The following is a 19,924-nucleotide window of genomic DNA, read 5'->3' as shown; positions in this document are numbered from 1 at the left end:
GGCTCGTAGCAAAGTGTCGTGAAAACCAGATAATACTGCATAATATAGAGTTGCATAGTTCCCCTACTATAATAAAAAGAAAATTTACTGATTGTCTGGTATGCACTACATTCTACAAAATCTCCTTTATTCGGTTCTGACGTTCTGACGGTTCTGACGAGCCGGATACTAAACTTCGGCTAAATAAAAACTGGCAAATTAGCATCGTCATTGCCGGCGGCCGGGCGGGTAGATGTGTATTACGCTTGTCGGTCTGTCGGTCCCCTGCAAATTTATCCCTTCTGTTCCCCACATTTACTAGTTTCAAAGTATATGGCCTGCACGAAAACGGCACTACTTATTCTTACTTGTTTCATACTGGCCTCTGTCATGGTTGCTCGGATACAGGAGGCTATTCACGTAGAAGATGCAGACCCGTCAAAATTCGCGTCTCGTTCCACGGACAGCGTTGTTCTTGATGATGGGTATCACCGACTGATGCATTTCATTCAGGTAATCGCATTGTTACGATTGATTGACGAAGGCGTCCTGACGATGCATGACATTTCGAATGAATAGGCGTCAAGCTCGCGTTCGAATAGCTTCAGATTCGCTAACCCCTAATCCCTTTCGAATCAGGAACGCCTAATGTAATCACAAGTGTCAGCAAGCTAAGGTGCGCGACTGTTAAATTCTGGTAATATTAGGCGTGCCTAATCTGCTTGGAGGTTAGCTGCCACGTTGTAGTTAACGTACTACGTACTGCTGCAAAATTAACGGGGCAATGGCAAGAAAACCATTCAGCTGCTAGGAATTCATCGGATGGGGCATGTAGGTCGTAGAAAAGTTCTCTGAAAGAATGTTTTTCAGGTGACGGACACTCACCTTTCGGTCTTTGGTGATGCAACTCGAGCCAGTGAACTCAAGGAATTCATTGTCGACACTGTTCTGGGTGTTATCAAGCCGCCCATCGTAGTTATGACAGGTGACTCCTTATTGCTGTGGTCCACAGTTTAAGATGCAGCATGTATGTGGTTACCATGTTGCGCAAAGTTCTAAAAGTCTTGCGAGCTGCATCCCATGCATGATAAACAAATGCTTGACATTGGGCACACACAATACTGCAGCTGTTTTCCTGTCAATTTATGTACACGCCGTGGTGGTTATTCAGATAATATTTCGCAGGTGACATAACAGATTCAGTTGGCTCTGGGTTCTTGCAATCACAACAAATTCAAGAAGAATGGGAGCTGTACTCTAAAGCCATCTCCGATACAGGTGTCGCAAAGGAGCTCGTCTGGCTGGACATGCGTGGGAACCATGGTACGGACAGGGTGAATCATCCTACAAGTAACAGAGTTATGTTGAAAGCCATGGGAGAGCAGACAATAACAACAACAACAAAAACTTGTGCTTTTACCAGGGTTGAAACATGTACAGCTGCCATCAGGCCTAACAGGAACGCGCAGTCGCATAGCCGGCGCAGACGCCAGCGCCATGGAGCATTGGCAACTGGGAATGAGACCGGGTCACGGCATGAAAAGCGACACTTCACAACAACGGCTTCTCATGCGGTTTCAAGCGTTTGTCACACCTCGAACCTTTCTCATACTTACGGTTGCCACTGGTGGTGCTGCATGAAGTGAACCCTGGGAGCTAGTCTCTAACTCAGTTGCTGCTCTCCGCAGCACCCGTGCCCTCGTGGGCAGTGGTCTGGCATGTTGTGGTTAGGTACGATGGCAGCTGTACCTGCTAATTTATCAGTCTGTGGACTGCAGACAGATAGATTTGCTTGTTTTTCTGTGTGTATATCTGCGTGCCTGACTTTTCCAGTTACAATTGTTCCATAAAACTGACGCGATGTACAATGATTTTCGTATATTGCAAATTTTAATAATTTTTAAATTTTGAATTTCTCCAGATAACTTAAACTTGGCAGATCCCAACAGCGATAAAAATTTCTACAGGTACGTAAAAATACACACGCACATTTTTTTGTTGATTTGTGGCATAATTGTAGTGTTCTTTTACGTTATCTACAGGCATTACTCTGTTCAAGGGCCGATTCATCCTCACTCGTACCTGTACACCTACAAGGATGGCGCTGAGTCCTATACTTTTATTGGCATCGATACATGCACAGACCCAGGAGTGAAAAGACCATTCAATTTCATAGGGTCTGTGAATAAGGTATAGCTCCTTGAACAGGCCTACAGAGTCTGTTAGTATGCAAATATGAATGGCACTGTGTGATATGTGTTCTTGAAAATATGCAGGACAACTATAAATTGCTGCAGCAAATGAAGGAGGACAGCCGAGGAAGCAACATGACTATCTGGTTTGGACATCATCCCACATCATCGGTTGATTCTGCCTCACCTGGACTCCGAGTACTCATGAGGTTAGGAGTGAAGGCTGTACTGATACTTTGGCCATGGAGTGGAGCAGCCAAACTATGTTAAGAACACATTACAGAGTGTTTCACAGATAAGGGAGGGGCTGGTCAGCACCACCATGGTGATGTACAGCAAGGTTGGTGTCAAGAAAGGTCGCAGTGAAAGACCTGGGGAATGGTGTTCTTGTCCTATTATATGCTTAAATGTCCCGTGGATATGGAGTTAAGATGTGCATGGAAACGATGAGGCAACAATGTGCAAGTGAGGCCCATGTGGCGATAGCATCAAGGAAATGACGTTCAGACGGCACAGAGTTCGGTGTTGTCCCGGTGTAGCGCAGTGCCACAGCGACCGTAACACTTTTTATTTGCAGCGGTGATGGGCCATACCTGTGTGGACATTATCACACTATTGGAGGCCTCTTCTGGCATCTCTATACAATGCATTCCACAGACTTTCTGGAACTGGAGTTGGCAGATTGGAAACATAACCGAATGTAAGGTTCTACTATTTGCTGAGAGCACATTAGCACGATTCTTTATTGGTGATCTGACAATTTCTTCTTCAAGCTTAATGATAGGATTTGCTTTGCTTTGATTTTCAGGTACAGAGTAGCAGCCATTGACCACGGTCTCTTCAGTTTTATTGATGTTCGTCACAACGATTGGCCCGTAATTTTGATAACAAATCCCAAGAATGCTCTGCTAACCATGCCAGGGGCTGAGCCAGTGTTCCGCATCAGAAGTTCCTCCCACGTCAGGTACGATGCTTCTCACTTGCAAAGGTTGCTGGATTTCTCCACCTTGACGGCCAACATATTTCACTCTTGTTCTTGCGCAGGGTGCTTGTGTACTCACCAAAGGCAGTTGTGGGAGTTACCTACAGTATTGACGGAGGAGACTGGATCACACTCCGCAGGGTGGACAACAGCAGCCTGTGGGTGGCTCCTTGGCAGCCAGAGCTGTATGAACATGGGCTTCACAATATCGTGGTTCGTGCAAGCCACAACAGTGGGTTCAAAGAGCAGACGCAGCCCTTTTCGATTGACGGATCACGGCCGTCTTTCCCACTGGGGGCACGTTTCATTCTTATGCAACACATCTATATGGTAAGTTACTGGGCCAGTGCCACAAGTAAAGCGGCACGTGGTATAGTCGTAACACAAAAATCATGAGGGGAGAGGCTAGAAGAAGTGCTGGGAGAGAGAGAAAAGGGGGGAATGCCAAGTTTGGCAGCTGCCATGATAGGTACGACTATGGCCCTTCAATGCGAGAGTGCCCACTGCGCCGCCGCATTCCTGGTATCCGATCCAATCCAGCTCACGTCTTTCCTCTTGGCTCTGTTTGTGAAGTGTGTTTGTCTTGTCTGCTATTGTCAGATGTGGTTGTGCTGCTTCCTGTTCGACGAGGAAGGAGTATTGCACCATGTAAACCTCCTTCTACTGCGACATATATAAAAACAGTGTATAGAGCTTGTAGGAGACTGTGAAATATTGTTCATAACCTGTTAGGGCTACCATATCTATCGTGGCAGCTCAGTTACTGCTATGTCCCTCTTCACCAGCTAGGTTTCTAGTTATTATGAGAGTTCTAGTTGTATTTCTGTGGTAACTGGTCATCTTAGCAAACAAGTGCAAGCAAACTGTTATAATTAGGGTCCAGACTTTCAGTGTTTTCAATTTCTGGAAAAATTTGTAGTTATTCTAAGTTTCCATTCATTGAAACCTCAGGAGAACATCAAATTTTTCAGAAATTGAAAACTCCAGTAAACACACCACAAGTTTGGCCAAATGAAAACGCTGAAATGCCAGAACCGCAGATATAATGTGATGTTCTTTCAGTGGCATCTGCAGGATTCCTGTGTCACACCAGCATGTTTCACTTCTTTTTCAGTTCCAAGGAATATTTGCATTTATGGTGTGCCTTGTTGTGCTTCCTCTGATTTACCTCAAAATAATGCAAGTGACCGGCAAGGGTGGGTAATTAACTAATTATTGCAGCCATTCACTTCTTCTCACTTACATAATCGAGCTTTTTTTTCTTTAGTGGGCCACCTGCCGTCAAGACAGTTCTTCTGTTCACGCCTGCTATTGAAACTGAACCTTCTGGTGTCTATAAACCGGTTATTCTGGCCGGTCATCTTGCTGCCCTTATATGCTTGTGGGGGTGAGTACTGTCAACCCCGCAAAGTTGGGTTACTTGCCTCCGTGGTTACATTTTATTTGTTCCTTCTGCTGAACGAGAATTGAGGTTGAGGGGTGCGTCTGTTGTCTTTCAGGGCCATGGTTTGTTGGAGAGCTGGTGGATGGTCACACAGGTGTGTGCTTCATCTGGGGTCTCTACATCAATGGATTTGTTGTTCCCAGTGGTTTCACCTATGTATTTGCGAGTCTTTTTGTAAGTACCCACCATAATATATATATAATAGCGTGCTTAGAGCCCAGAGCAAGTAACAGCTGCACACCAGCTGTCATCACAAGAAGCATTTCTCATTTTGGGACGAGCAACTGTTGTGCAGTGGTCATAAAATAATTCCAGCGTTGTACACAGAGAACAGTTTTCCAATGTGCTACCATGGTCAAGATTGAGAAAACAAGCTTCTGAACGCTTGCAAATACATCATCGCCTTCACTTCATATGTCCTAAGGTGTATTGCACTCAGAATGCACAACTTGGTGTGCATGCGGTCTCATAAATGTAGTGCATTGGCAAAGGGTGTGAGGGTGGTGGGTTACAGGGAGCTTGCAAAAATCATTGACGCCGGACTGTTCTGAGAGCAGACTTGTCAGAGATGGGTCATGAAGGTTACGCACTGTTCTGCTGCATTATCAAATTATGGAATTGCTTTGATGCTGATATCATGATTGGAGCCCGTAACTTTCTGGGATTCCATACCGTGTGTCTCGGATCAATCACAACTGCAATACATGATACCACTGATGCTGCTGGTGGCTGCGCGTGCCACAGTGAAAGAGAATTTAGCGACAGCGACATGCAGAAAGGAATCTTCTGAGAATTTTCTTTGCGCACTGAAGAGTTACGAAAGGCTAGAAAAGTGCACGGAACGAGTCACTGATATGTTCGGCCGTCATACCTCATTTAGCAGCTGGAATTTCGTGAAGACCACTGCCCACTAATGCCCAGGAAGTCAGAACCGACGTTGTGATGGGAGACCTTAACGTGATCTCCAGCAACGTATTCAGCTGGAAAAGATGTGCAGCCCGAAAATCAAAACAGCTGCCTGGCAATGCGTGTTCCCTGTACCATTCGCATTTCTTTCTATATCTTTTTATTGAGATTCACTTGTACCCTATGCATTTATGCCATCCTGGGAGAATGCTGCAACTTCATTTTTTTTATGTTTTCTTTTGCCCGCGGAATCCCGCAGATTTGCAGGTCTCACTTTGCGGACAAATTAAGTTTCCACCAATGCTAGGGGCTTTAATTACGATATGGCTGTGCAGGGGCATTACAGGACCAGTGGATGTCACATCTTGGTAGCCATTTTTGTTGACCGAGCATTATGAAAGTGCTGGGTTGAGATGTCACTGACATCCTTCTTCTTGAAAGCCACGAGGCAAAGCAGCCACCAGTTTAATCACGTTGGTATCTTTAGCATGTCCGTCTTCAAGGCAAGGAGGTTGTCTTGATTTTCCACGAAGCCGTCTATTCAAAAGCCACTTTTTCCACAAACCCTCGTTGGTGCAATTTTGTGTGGTACATTTTCAAATGTTCCATATTTTTGGCGGTACGATATGCCCGGAAGTGGAACTGGCCCCCCATTCTCCTATGCAGCAAACCACTTTGTTGCTGATATTAGGTCTTGGTTGATCCCACACCCACATGCGTGCCGTCCGCGTCCAACTCCAGCCCAAGTTTCAAAAGGTGGCCTTTGTCAGCAGTTCCGGAATCTATGCCATATGCAGGATGTTAAAAGAATAGCGGGGCTTCAGATATCTTCCAGCTTTCAGTATGCAGTAATGTGTGGGAGATCATTCGATTAACCATTAGTAAGAGTCTAGGAGGTGCGAATATGGACGTGGTGCATATAGGCTAGCGTAGGGAGTTGGTAGCAGGCGGTAGTTGGTAACAGTAAGGAGTTTCCCTTTACACAGTTGTCCTGTGTGTTCCTTCATCCTTATTTTTTGCTCGCTGCTGTAAAGTGGATATACGATAAATTAGCGCACAGCATCTGGAAGAGTTTTTGCGTGGCATGTTTGTGCCATGATTCTTGAGCGTCGACCCTGAGCAAGAGAGAATTGCATTGCATCCACAAGGTTCTTTCGCATCCACGTAGGCTGGAGTGACTAACACCCAGGAAATGCAAGAAGTTGATTGCAAGATAGATGGCAAGCGAACGGTGGGGCCTGACCTTACCTCCGGGGTGCGACCCGGTCGTTGCACCGCATCCTCCCCTGGGGCTAACGGGCAAATTTATGGGACACTGCTCTTGCACAGGGAATGTTGGTCTTATCCCTCTACCATCTACCATGTTGAAAAGCAACATTTATTCCACCCCAAGCTGTATTGCAAGCATATCTGCACCACTCCCACTCTCGGGGGGGGATCCGGAAAAATCGTCCCCGGAGAAAACGTCCCCCGGAAAAATCGTCCCCGGTGGGAACCTAGGTTAGAATCGGGTCCTAGGTTAGTTTTCAGAGGTTAGGTTAGTTTAGGCTTGTTTTTGACAGTTCACCGTGCGTTTGAGAGGGGCTGCCCACAGCTGGGCATGCGCGCTACGAACACTACTTCTCTTGATACTTTTCTTGCGGGGACGATTTCTCCGGGGCCGATTTTTCCTACACCCCATTCTCAGGTGACCATTTGTTGCATTTTCAGATGCTCATCGGGTACCTCCCCTTTGTGCTGTCTCTGGCATCTTTGCTGTGGCAACGGAGACAGAGCTGCCTGTATGATAAGCCCAGTGGCAGAACGTGCCCAGGATGCTGCATGATTGTTGTCGTCGTGGCACAAACACTGTGGGCTGGCATGTTTGTCCTGGCCTACGGCTACCTTGCCCTAGTGCTGGGGTTCCTCACCACCGGAGCCGTCCTTGTGACACTCTTTACCTGGCGGAAGGCAATCAATGTCTCGCATCATGAATTAGTAGTATTTGAGAATCTTTTACCTCCCCGATTGCAGTCAAAGGTCACTTTGCCATCGAAACCTTCCACACAAGTGCAGGAGCCCAGCTGATTTTGTTAATTGTGGTATACAGCATAGGGAGACATAATTTTTTGCCTGATAGAAAGCAGTGTGCATAAATCCCCTTGTACGATTCATGGTTATATATGCTATTACTTTTCTGAAAATTTGACATTACAAGTATTTCGGGTTCTATGTTACCTTTGCTATTATATAATGTACGAGCAGATGGTGATTTTAAAGACAGCACCTTGGTTTTAAAAAAAAGGAACACTATAGAGATGGAAACTGAAATAGGTTTTGACACCTTGATGGGCATGGTTCATGGCATCCTGTGATCATTGTACTACACACCACAGCATATTGAGGGGGACAGGAAAGATCATTCATATATTATATATACACCCAGATGTTTCAGGTCAAATGCCATCACCAGATTTGCGGGGGGTGGGGATTGTGTGCCATTTCAAAAATCTGGGGTTCAGGCCGAAATCTGGTGCTGTTGATACATGCGGTTGTTATCGGTCTGTTTCCTCCTTCATGCTCCGCAAGCGACACGTACATACTGGTCAAAAATGCATTCCTCGCGAATTGGTCACTTATCCCTAACTGATCCAAAACTCATTTGGGGAAAATAATAGGAAGGAATCAGGTGAACCAGAGAAAGTCAGGCCCTAATCACATAGTATCCCTATGCGCTAGACCTTTTGAACAGTCAGAAATTTCAGCTGTATGTCTGTAAAAATTAAGAGAGCACTAGAAACTAAGCAGAACTGATCGATCATTAGTATACCATGTTTGGAGCTGCCAAGCTCAAGCTCTGATTTGTAGTACTGCTGATACTGCATAACTAGGGTTCCTCGTTTTCGGGTTTTATGATTTTTCAAATTCGGGGGGGGGGGGGGGGGGGGGGGGATCGAGTGCTATTTACACACGAGAATTCGGGGAGAAATCGGGCGCTACGATCTCTGTTTGTTATGTCATCGGGGAATTTTCGGGTGGAACGAAAGGCATATGATACAAGCCACTGCTGTAACTCTAGGATGAGAAACAACAGTCTTTATATTTCCGCTTGAGACTGGGCCAGTGAATGGCCGCGGTATTCGAACACTTGCCCAAGCTCCACAAAAGCTCGTCTTTGACTCCTGCAGGACGGGATTAAAAAAGGAGGACAAATAGGTTGTCAGAAATAGCTCTCTTTGCTGATATTATGACTCACTTTTCCGACGGTTTGCCTAGAACGACAAGTTGAAGGACCGCAAGGATTTCGGTTAGATATCGGGTTTTACCCGAATTCTTGGGGGGGAACTATCGTGAAAAATTGGGTTTAACTCGAAAACTAAGAACCCCATGCATAGTGCGTGTGCATTATCATGCTCAGTGTTACATGCCTTAGGCATTGGTCTCCAATCAGTCTCCTAGTACAGATCAGACATCTGGCAAGGGTAGACCTATATTGCAACTTTGTTGCAACTACTGTTCCATTGGACAAATTGACTGGATGTGGATAATTAAATGAGATACTTTCTTCCTTTCATTGTATAATGTATAATTTTAAATGAGATTTTATCAGGGCTGCTGTTAGACATATGCATTCCTGAAGTTCAAGGTATTATTTTGACTTCTTATATCTCACTTTGAGAGGCTACTATGTACATGCATAACGCAACATCTGACCATGTTTTTAGGGTTTCTATTTTAAAAAGGAATTTTGTGTATAAATCTGATGCATTGCAGTGCAAAATACTCTCACTGTGATACATAGGTATCTAACTCTGGCAGAGAATAGTAAATGGATCATCACGGTACTTGTTTTGCATCAGCATGTAGCATAAACCCAAGTCCATTTGTCGCAGCCGTGCCAGTTGTCAACATCTCTAGAGCATGACCCACACTTCTGGAAATTATTTGCCTTGTACTGCAGAGGCCTTTGTACATATATGTACTCCAGTAATTTATGTATTTTGGAAGTTCGGTCACCAGGGCTATGAATAACTCCCGTGTTCAAATGGGGAAACATAGCACAATTTGCGAGCTGGGTACAGACAGATCTACAAGCTACAATATGCATGTGATGGAAATAGCAACAGGGCTTTTGTGCGAACGGTAATTGTAGATAATGTATTTACTGTGTGCAAAAGTGTATATATGATACAGTACTATATTAGTTGCAAGGGAACACAGTGACTGCTAGACAGTTTTTGTGGCATGTGATTGGAGGGTTTTCTGATTGGTGCACCTAATACTGGGTTGTTGCCAACCACAGCCTTTATCTTGCATTTAACTACCTACTATATTGTGCTTTGTACACATTGCTCATCCCACGTTATACAGGTGTCTCATTAATCCTCATGTTTGTAACTTTTCTACACGTTTAAATTAGCGCTCCTTCCAACTCATGTCCAGGAGTTAAGCTACTGTTACAGTTTCAGGTGTTCACATGTATTGTAAAACAGAGGGCCTTCAGTCAAATTTTGAGATTTTTATCCCGCATATAACATATGGTTGTATTCTGATGGTTTATTAACTAAGATATTAGAAGCTATGCGGTCAAGGTTGTGTAGAATCCTCTGTACATCCTCTAGAATTTTATTTTACGAAGTAATAACATTATGACATTTAAGAGATAACCTACAGGATATGTGTATCTTGAATGTCTCCGTCTTTATCAAGCCCCTATCCCTGTATTGGGTGGGATATGTGGGGATTGCCAACCTGACTGATTAACAGAATGTGCAGCAAGTGATACACGCTTTATGAAGTCCTTATAGCAGATATTGGATGCATCGCATTCAAAGCCCAGAGCATTTAATATGAGATACCTATATTGTACTACTGTTAAAATGAAGCATCTGAGAGTATTACCTACAGCAGAAGGTCCTCAAGTATCGGGAGGAGGTCCCATTTCGACTGTGATTTTGTATGTGGTCTATCTCCTGGTACCACATTTGAGCCATGTACTGTAGTTGTAGACGTGTGATTGCACGTCTTTTGGCAGTGTGCATGCTGCAATTATTTACTGGTAATATAGTCCTTATTTATGCTAGTCTCGTTTATTCTCCTCGTGGCAGAGGCCACGGTGTCACATACTCACCCGCTTCGTGTATTGTTACTGAAGTGAGAAGCGCAACCTAATATATCAAAGGCCATCCATACCACATGTTTTACCTTCTGTTTAGAAACGGCTGATAAGGAAGAACGGGAACACAGAGAATAGAATGCTCGATGCAATCAGCATCAGGATTTTCTGGAAGTTTGGAGCTATATACAAATGATGAATAAATGTTTGTTACAGTACCGACATCTTGATTCCAGGTTCATCGCTAGTTCTGTTCAGTACTGCGCTACCGTTCAAATGTGGTCAGCGGATTTGCACCGTACAAAAATTGATGGCGGTGTGCAGTGTTGCCAGGAATTAAAATGCGGGAGAAATGGGTAAGTGGTTAAGTCAAAAGTAGCACTCTACGGAGTCTGTGGATATTTGAGTGTTTCTGATGGAGCAGTGATACCTGTTTGAAAGTAGTGTGGTAGGCTCTATACGTGATGTCTGGGGGGCAGCGAAGAGTTTAAAGGGACGGTCTCATCCGGAAACCCATCTATGAAACAAATACCACGATGTTCGACATCGGCTGAAAATCTACCTGACCAATTTTTTCGTCCAAAAAGTGCTGAGATATTAAATAAACGAATTTTAAAGATCAGCGCTGCTTCGAGGCGCAGCAGAGGCTCCGAGGCGTGACGTCACTCCCTAAGCGCAGGAGTGAGATGGCGGCGCTCCGAGGAGAAAGGCGCCGCCCAGACTCCTACTCTGTGAGGTGGCCGCGGCATTCCTCTTCTCAAGGTCGCGCCTTCATTGGTTCTGAGAGATTTACGTTTTCTCGTATTTCCAGAGAGGGAATTCCGTCTTACTCTCAACATCCGGCGTCTGCTTTTGCCATGTATTCCATCTGATAACAGTCAAACTACGCCACTGTTTCGAGTGGGATTTTCGATCCAGTGATCAGTGGTGCACGAAGAACAAAATGACACTAAATTTTCGAAATCGACTGGAACGGTGCGACCAGGAGCATGAAAGCTGAAAGGACTCGAGAACGAATATGTCGGGAGAACTAGAAATTGGGGTTACAAGCTCTGCGATGCGCATTCGCACAAAAACTACGAATGCAGCGCGTAACCTGGAGCGCAATAGAGCTTCCAATCTCGCGGGTCAGAAAACCTGCTCTCCTCGGCTGTCAATCTGGAGCGTCAGGTTCCTGAGGCGAGCGCCGTCTTTTTTCTTTCTTATTGCAGTTTCATTTCGCGCCGCCCGTCCCGCGTCTCGACTGATCGCTCTCGCTAGCAGACGATTCTCGGTGGCCAATAAAAAGTGCTCTGCCACCTGACGTCACACGACGCGAGGAGCCGGCTGCGCGCTTTCTTGCGAGGCAATTTTCTCACAAATTCGCACTTCTCAAAGGAAATGTTTTGCGTGACGGTTCCTGAAGGTCGTATACTCATATGACGCAGTAAAGGGTAACTGAGTATAGAGTACTAAATACCATTTGAAAAGTATTTGAGTAGAATACTATAAATATCCACAACAGTAACTGGATATACTTTCAAGATACTATCAAGTTACAATTTGCGAAATTTACCCTCAAACAAATGCAGCAAAGCGAAGTCAAGAACAGATGCCACATGGCCGAGCGGGTTAAAAGCATTCGCTCGGTGCTGGTAGCCAAGGTCGTGTTGAAGATTGGTGGGCGGTGGGTACAAATCCTGACTTTCCAGACGAATGTCGGCACAGGCCCAGGACGCATACTAGCCCCCTGTCCCCCACTCCTTCCTGCTGGTCTCTTTTCACCTGTCCACTTCTGTACGCCGCTCATAGCCACAGGTGCTTCGCGGCGCTAACACGCAGTAATAAGAGGGAAAAAAACCCTAAGGGACCGCCCGCTTTTGCAGGCTGCGCCGCGGAATGACAGGAGTGCTTGGACTATCTCAGATAGCTTGAGCTCTCAGTTGAGCTTTTTCTCAATCTTCCTGTCGCCCGAAAAAAAAAAAAAAAGAGAGAGAGAGAGATGCTGGCAGTAAAGAGTATCTTTGGAAATGAGTACAAGTTACTGTCAGAAAGGATACTAAATACTGTCTTTTAACAGTATTTGAAAGATGCCAGCTTTCTCTGAAAAGTAAGGGGAACTGGAGGTGACCCCTAGCATTTCCTTTTTTATTCTTTTCCGCTGCGGCGTGTTTTGCAACGAATAAAATGAGCTCCCACGAAAGAACGACGAGTGCAGGCGAGCGCGAGACCTCTGTTCTGCACCCCTTCAAAAGAATCCTCCACTCGTGAAAAGAGTGTGTCGGAGAATAAGGGAACGTCGTGACGTCACGTGGTCCCCTGCGCACGTGACTCGTGACGTAGGCCGTACGTGGCCGCTTTCTCAGTGTTTTTGTAAATTTGATTGCGCAGTTATAACACCCCGCAGAGCGAAAATATTTTGCATGGTGACTCCTGGTGGACAGCTTTACGAATGAAATAGGGACTTATTGCTCCCTTCACATATAGAGTAACTTGAGTACAAGTCTGGATAGAGGCCACTTTTTTGAATCGGCAAACAAATCCTAAGATCTCCATCGCTAGAAACCGTATGCTGATGATGCAGTTTATTGATTGTTAGACAAAGTGCCATGTACATTGGGATGGACAGAAAGCCTGCGCGCTCGTCGACGTGACGTAACCATTACGTGAGCCAATCAGGATCGTGTTTTCAACGGCCGTAGCCAATCACGAACGTGCTTTCAGCGGTCGTGGCCATGGAGAAGAACCACCGTCGTCTGCAAGTTGTGATTGAACGTCCACGCGTACTAAATGGGAAAACTTGGAAATAAAGCACAAAACGGTCTCAATCTTTCTCAAAACTAATTTTCTTTAAAGCGTCTTGCACTTTTTGTCTAAATATTTAAGTCTGCAGGTTGCAAGTGAGCTGCAATCATTTGCAGGTTCTTGAATTCGCAGAACGGTGAATCGCAGTAGCAGACGAATTCAGGGGAGAGGATACAGTGCGAAGAGTTTCTCTATCTAGGTGGTGTTGGCACATTCCCCTAAAACGCTTGAGTTGGACATAAGGGGTACACAAAAATAGTAGTCAGAAATAGTTCGATTCGTCGTTTCTTTCTTTGGAACTTGCTCGGGACTGAAATGTATGAGAGCGGGTAATCTAATGTTACTCTTCTTGCTTTGAGGTAACACTTGCAAGTGTCTTCAGTATCTGAACTGGACAGTGTGTCAACTGTAGGCAGGGGGCGAAAAATATATTTTATTTAGTAAATGATAAGTCGGCCTTGCTCAAAGATTTAAATGTCGTCGATGAACAATACGCGGTTCCACGAATTTTCGAAAGAATCCGCAAAACTTCATAGTTTGGGTTTCCCTGAGATGACAGGTGGTTAGGCCGCGCGCTCTGGCGACGTCGCCTCCATCTCTCGCGTCTGTCCCCTAATGGCAGCGCGCGTACCTTTCTAGTCTCTGCTCTCCACCCCACGTAAGAAGACTGCCAGCAGTTGCAGTGAAGAGACGGAAGTCGACCTTCGAGACGCATGTAATCGATTGCGAGACGCATGTAAATTAATTTTGTGATACGTCAAACAGAGAAGCAACATTTTGGGTGAAGAGGAGCGCGGCGCTATGATGCGGATATCGCTGCGAATTTCTGTTAATACCCCTCGATACTTGGTGGAGCTGTCATCCTATGACGGCAGCGCGGGCGCACGGACGGACGCCAAGTCGGTTACTAGGCTAATGGAACGGAGCCGAGCACCTCCCCATTTGTTGCCGAGGTGAAGGACTGGGCGACATCGTCACCGTCCAAGCATCGCCTATGCTGAAACCGTCAGTCATGGTCACGACCTCGTCAGCTGTCTTCCCGTATTCAGACGCTTTCTCGCGTGTTTCGTTGTGCAATGACGGCGCGCTGATGTTTCTGCAGTTACGAGACGAATGATTAATAAACCGCGTTCCGGTCCTCCTGTTCACCGTCTGCGAGGAGAGGAGCCAAATGGAGTACCCTTTCAAAGTTTACCCCGTGCTTTACTTTGGTACTAGAGTTTGTATGCCTGTAAGAAGAAAAAAATAGGAAAGCAAATTAGTACTTGGTACTAGTACTAAAGTAATTTGTCCTTAGCGGTTCGCGCAGTAATTTGTCCAGAAATCGACCTCTGGGAGGGGAGGGGGGGAGTATATGTTTATGGGTATATGTATTGCTAGCAAAGCTGTGTTGTGCAATGTCAAGTATTTCAGGGGTGGGGGGATGCTACAAAAGACCAGGTGAGGGGTTAGGGAAATCCCTGATGATGGACTGCTCAGAGTTTACTAAGGTTCTTAGTTATATCCTTTACATTGGTACTTAGTACTATAGAGCAAAGGAATTTAATTTTCGGACTAAACACTTTTAATAGTATTGTAGTATTCCGTGCTAAATTCTTAGTACTCGTTCAAAGTACAAAAGTACTAAATATTTACTTCGAAGCATTTAAGTATGTACTTAGAAAGCCAATCAGTTCACGTCCAGAACCGCTCTTTCGCCCTCTACAACGAGATTATAATTACTTATCCGTTATCGTATTATTTAAAAGCCTGCGTCACAACGAATGAGCGAAAAACGATCCGTGTCGCGCACCGCAGTTCTGGCGGGGGTTCCATTCCGATAAGTGGAGTGGCCGCCTTCCCTTTCGATGCAGAGGTGCCAGCAACCGGCATCGTATAGCTCGATCGATGGCTTCCCCTTTACAAGCACGCAACAGCCGACGCTTTCCACAAGACGAACAATTAGGCACCCATTATGTCCTTACGGGCACGTGTTCTGTGTCTGCTCCTATTTGCGACGATGAGGCGGTACGGCGCGAAATAATTTCGTTTTGAAAGTGCAATGATACTTCTCAATTTATATACGCTACGACAGTACGTCTCTGCGCGTGAAAGAAAGAAAAGGTTGGAGAAGGCACGTGACAAAGCGTCACGTCCACCCAGAAAGCAGCAATAGACGGGCCACAACACTATATAGCCGCGTTTACATGAATACGACACTAGCATATAGTATCCAGTTGTCGAATCGAATCCACCCATGTAAACGCGTCAATTCGCTAGGAGAGCGTATCGTGTTCGATTCGCTAAACAAGCCGTGTTTACATGAATAGGACACAAGCGTATCGAATCGAGTCGAAACCGGAGAGAAGACGATATGCCACTGTTTACATGAATGCGCATCGAGCCCAGACCGGAGGTGGCGCCACGTCGTGTCATATCGGAAAGCCAACAGCCAAGTTACTCCTGAGGCGCTTGATACAAGCGCCCACCCTGTCTTAAAAGGGTTTAGGTACTGGAACTAACTAAGTTAGAGGCGCACTTCCGCAAATACTGCCGTTTCCGGTGTCCCGCTACCTTCGCACCGAACGCTGAAACGTCGAAAACGTAGCATCTACGCCCCATTTTCTAGCGTACTTCAGAATGATATCTGCTCTACGGCTGCAAGCCCAGATGCTTCTGTTAGTGTAGACTATAAGCTACATATCCAAAACGAAGCGTGGCTGCGAACTCCCTAATATCATCATTTTGTGATCCCGACTAGGAGTAGCAGACGACGCAACTAGCCCGCAGCCGAACGCCGCTTCCCATAATCCTCTCTTCTTGCCTTGATGCTACACTGTACTTGATGCGCATCGTCTGTTTACATGCACAGTTTGAATGCGCATCCACCGTCTCGATCCACCTCTGTTTAGCGAATTGAATACGATACGCTCTCCTAGCGAATTGACGCGTTTACATGGGTGGATTCGATTCGACAACTGGATACGACACGTGTCGTATCCAGTTGTCGAATCGAATCCACCCATGTCTGCCTATAAAGGCAGACGGGAACACACTTTTTCGGAGACAGGGCAGCAGACGATATTTATTATTAGGACCCTGAGATTGGGAGTGAGTGGTTCAAGTTTCGTCTTTATTTCCTCCACATGCTAGTTCGGAGTTTTGTACGGCGACGAATATAGGTCTTGGGACGAGTGCCAACAAAAGAATAGATTGACTTCGTAGCTTATGAAGTCCCGCATATCAACAATCATACCTCGTTCATACGGGCATTATTTTCCGATAAAGTGGTGAGAAAACAAAGGCAGAAAAGAAAAAGGAGATCCGGTCTGTGCTTTATAGTGTGGCAACCATCGATATGTACGCTTCTATGTTCCGCAATCAACAATGCAGACTATATATAGCGTATATCTGCTCTGACTACTTACTTTACATTATTTTATGCTTCATTTATTCGTTTTTCGGGTGCATATAACTCAGTATTCAGTAGGCCAGTTTTCGTGTAAAGCAGAATATTCCGAGATACTGCTATCTAATTCTTCTTCTTCTTCTTTGTTTCTGAGCACGGGTATCCGTACAACACTTCTTTCTTTGCGACAAGTTAAATTTGGCTTCATTTGCAAAGGCGTACTCGCCAGAAACCAGGGACCGGTACCGAAAGTGAACCCTAACCGAAAACCGCTAAAAACCCGTATTTTTCGCTGAACCGTAACTGAACGGGACCAATATATATATATATATATATATATATATATATATATATATTTGTTGTTGTTTTTTTCGCGTTGAACTGAAATAAATTTAGCGGTTAGCGGTTCGCGAAACGGTTCAGGTTTAGTTAATGTGCGTTGTGAGAGATCGGAACGACGGTGTACACAGCGGATTGAGCCACGTTGCCTAACAATTTCAAAACCGAAACTGAACAAAACAAAACTGCAGCCCAAGTGCGGGAGGTATTTTCTCTTCGCAGCTATTGCGTTCGTTCAGTTGCGTTAATTTTGAGGCCGTCCTTTTGGCAGTTGTATAGACTTCCGTGTACGCGATTTTTGTCGTCCAGCAACCCCAAGTTTTCATTTTGGGCTGTGTTAATAACGGCCAGTCCCTGAGCAGAATGTAATAAGGTGTTTACGATGAGTGAACAAAGAGTGTACAGTATATGCTCCCGTAACGTTGCACCTGAAATGCAGATCTGTAACACGCAGTGTTGCTGTGAACCACCGCTGTGTCGATCGGGATTATATCTCATATGGCCCGAGTGTGCATAAGGCACAAGTGACCAGAACGCCCAAATGTTCATAAGACCCGAAAATAAATTGGGCATTTTGAGCATTTGGGTCAAATGAGCAGGGCAGGATAAGGTGTCCAGAAGGCCCTAATGCCCAGAAGGCCCAAATGGTCATATGGCCCGAAAACCAGGAAGGCATCAGATTGACCTGTGAGGACATGGAACCGCAAACAACAGAAGCGTATTTCCCCATTCAACTAGGCCAGCCTCAACCTTCCCTCACCTTAAAGAAAGGCTTCTGTTGCCTCAGGGTCCCAAAACTTGCACTGATAAAAGTACCGTATTTTTCTGTGTATAAGCGCCGTTATACATTTAAAAAAAATTATCTGAAGAAGTCCTGCGCGTCATCTAATGTCATCATATGCGCGTCATCATCCTGCGCAGGACTTCTTCAGATAACTTTTTTTAATATATAACGGCGCTTATACACAGAAAAGTACGGTACTTTTATCAGTGCGAGTTATATGCAACAAATATTGTTCTGTAAAATCGCCTTTCAGGTGTGACAGCGCGAATTCCACACTTTTCCGAGAAGCCCTACGGCTTGGTATTCTACTCGGGGCTGATATTTATTATGTTAATCAAGTTGCACCCATTTTGGACAATTGCACTCGGTGAATCCTCGGAATATGCTCCTTCTGCAGCGCGCATCTGACGTGAACACAAACAATGCGGATGCGCTTCTTCCGCCGTGTGAAATGTAGTCTCCAAAGAGTTCAGTTACAGAATCTATGGTGTTCGCCCATTTGATGGAACCCATTTGGTCGAACGGCCCCGAAAAAATGGCCCCCGAAAATTTGGTGACGGAACAAACGATCTCGGAAAAAATGGTTCCCGAGGGGTTAGAGCGGAAAAAATGGTCCCATGCGTAGGCATGGTTTGCTACGTTCAAACCCCTCCCGAAATCGTACATTTGGTAGCTCGTTTGGGATAGGTAAACCCTTCTTTCCTATGCAAATTTCCTCCTGAACCCCTCCAGAAATATATTTTCTGGCTACGCTACTGCCGTGCCCTGCTTGGTTACCTTCGCAGAAAAAGCGGTACTCATTGTGCGTCATAGCAGTATTCCAGAGAAGGTTGAGAAGCTTTTAATGTGGCAAACGGATAAGTTATTCAATAAAAATATTAGGCACAGAGCCTACCGAATGTACTGAACGAAATATTGAACGCTGTAAGGATTCATATTTATTTGTATTTAGTTTTTGCCACATCTATATCTTATTTGCTTGAAAAATCGTTTCCTCATTTCAGCACATTTATTAATATCTTTAGTTCAGTTACCTTTTTCTCCTCTGTCGCATTCATTTAATATTGTGCATAGGAGCAAAGAAAAATATCTAGGACACTCCTAATCTTCCCTCCTGGTTTTCGGGCCATATGACTATTTTGGCCTTCTGGGCATTTCGGCTTTCTGGACAGCTTACCCTGCCCTGCTCATTTGACCCGAATGTTCAAAAAGCCCAATTTTTTTTCGGGTCTTATGAACATTTGGGCGTTCTGATCACTTGGGCCTTATGCACACTCGGGCCATATGAGATGATATCGTCGATCGGCAACAACAAAAGTGCATTTGTGTTATTTGAGAATCGTAAGGATGTGCTTGCTTTTAACTATAGGGAGTGACTTTTTCGGGTTAAATGCCTTTCTCAGATTCGGGGGGTAAAAATCGGGCGCTATTTTTAAATCTGTAACTCGGGGAGAAATCGGGCGATAATTGTGCCTTCGGGTGTTATCGGGTGTTTTTGTTTCTCCTCTTGTCTATTACGTCATTTCCTAGTCTCTCTCTCTTTTTTTTTCTTTTTTTTTTTTTTGCGGGATCGTGACCTTCCAGAGGTACTCCCCGAAGGCATAGACAGTGTTGACACACATGGGTGTATTGCTGGGAACGTAAGTGACCGATTCTTACATGTGTTACACGTGGCGACCTTTGTTCGTCTTCAGTGGAGACGTCAGTTGAGGATTTCATAGTGATTGGAATTCGGGGAGAAATCGGACTTAACCCGAATTGGTCGGAGGTCAGTTCGGGGGGAATAACCGGGCGGAATCTCAAATATCACCTTCCCGATGAACCGGTTGGAACCGATATTTCGCGCTGCTGCGGAGCCGAACCCGAACCGAACGGTTCCGATCCCTTGTATTGCCAACTGTAGGATTGGACGAGCGTAAGCTGCCAGAAACTGAGGACTGACAGACATCTGGATAATAAGGAATGACAAAAAGCGCTTAATAGACCTTGTATTGCCGACTGTATAGGATTGGAGAAGCGAAAACTTGCCCA

The 19,924-nt window shown here is 45.2% G+C and overlaps 1 protein-coding gene and 1 long non-coding RNA gene across 2 annotated transcripts; one reads left to right on the top strand and one right to left on the bottom strand.

Moving 5' to 3' along the window:
- The first annotated feature begins 211 nt into the window (after positions 1–211).
- On the top strand, positions 212–7,656 carry LOC135401213 (transmembrane protein 62-like). Its single transcript, XM_064633482.1, has 13 exons — positions 212–492; positions 850–964; positions 1,165–1,302; positions 1,901–1,946; positions 2,022–2,169; positions 2,256–2,380; positions 2,749–2,871; positions 2,980–3,135; positions 3,216–3,483; positions 4,268–4,349; positions 4,421–4,540; positions 4,653–4,771; positions 7,214–7,656. The coding sequence occupies exons 1-13, from the start codon at positions 313–315 to the stop codon at positions 7,568–7,570; spliced, it is 1,977 nt and encodes a 658-aa protein (XP_064489552.1). The 5' UTR covers positions 212–312; the 3' UTR covers positions 7,571–7,656.
- On the bottom strand, positions 7,214–10,909 carry LOC135401214 (uncharacterized). The gene is made up of 2 exons (XR_010424755.1): positions 10,818–10,909; positions 7,214–7,443 (listed from the first exon to the last, which is right to left on the bottom strand). It is a non-coding gene; the product is annotated as an uncharacterized LOC135401214 (long non-coding RNA).
- Between the last annotated feature and the right edge of the window lie 9,015 nt (positions 10,910–19,924).

This window comes from Ornithodoros turicata, chromosome 7 (assembly GCF_037126465.1).
Source record: "Ornithodoros turicata isolate Travis chromosome 7, ASM3712646v1, whole genome shotgun sequence".
NCBI lineage: Eukaryota > Metazoa > Arthropoda > Arachnida > Ixodida > Argasidae > Ornithodoros > Ornithodoros turicata.
The sequence above is the reverse complement of the archived record's forward strand: the minus strand, read 5'-3'. Positions and strand labels throughout refer to the sequence as shown.

Excerpts from the sequence above, each read along its gene's own strand:
- LOC135401213 (XM_064633482.1), top strand. The coding sequence starts at position 313 with ATGGCCTGCACGAAAACGGCACTACTTATTCTTACTTGTTTCATACTG. Across the intron at positions 1,303-1,900 it reads GGACATGCGTGGGAACCATG|ATAACTTAAACTTGGCAGAT; the intron begins GTACGGACAGGG and ends GAATTTCTCCAG. Across the intron at positions 2,872-2,979 it reads GATTGGAAACATAACCGAAT|GTACAGAGTAGCAGCCATTG; the intron begins GTAAGGTTCTAC and ends TTTGATTTTCAG.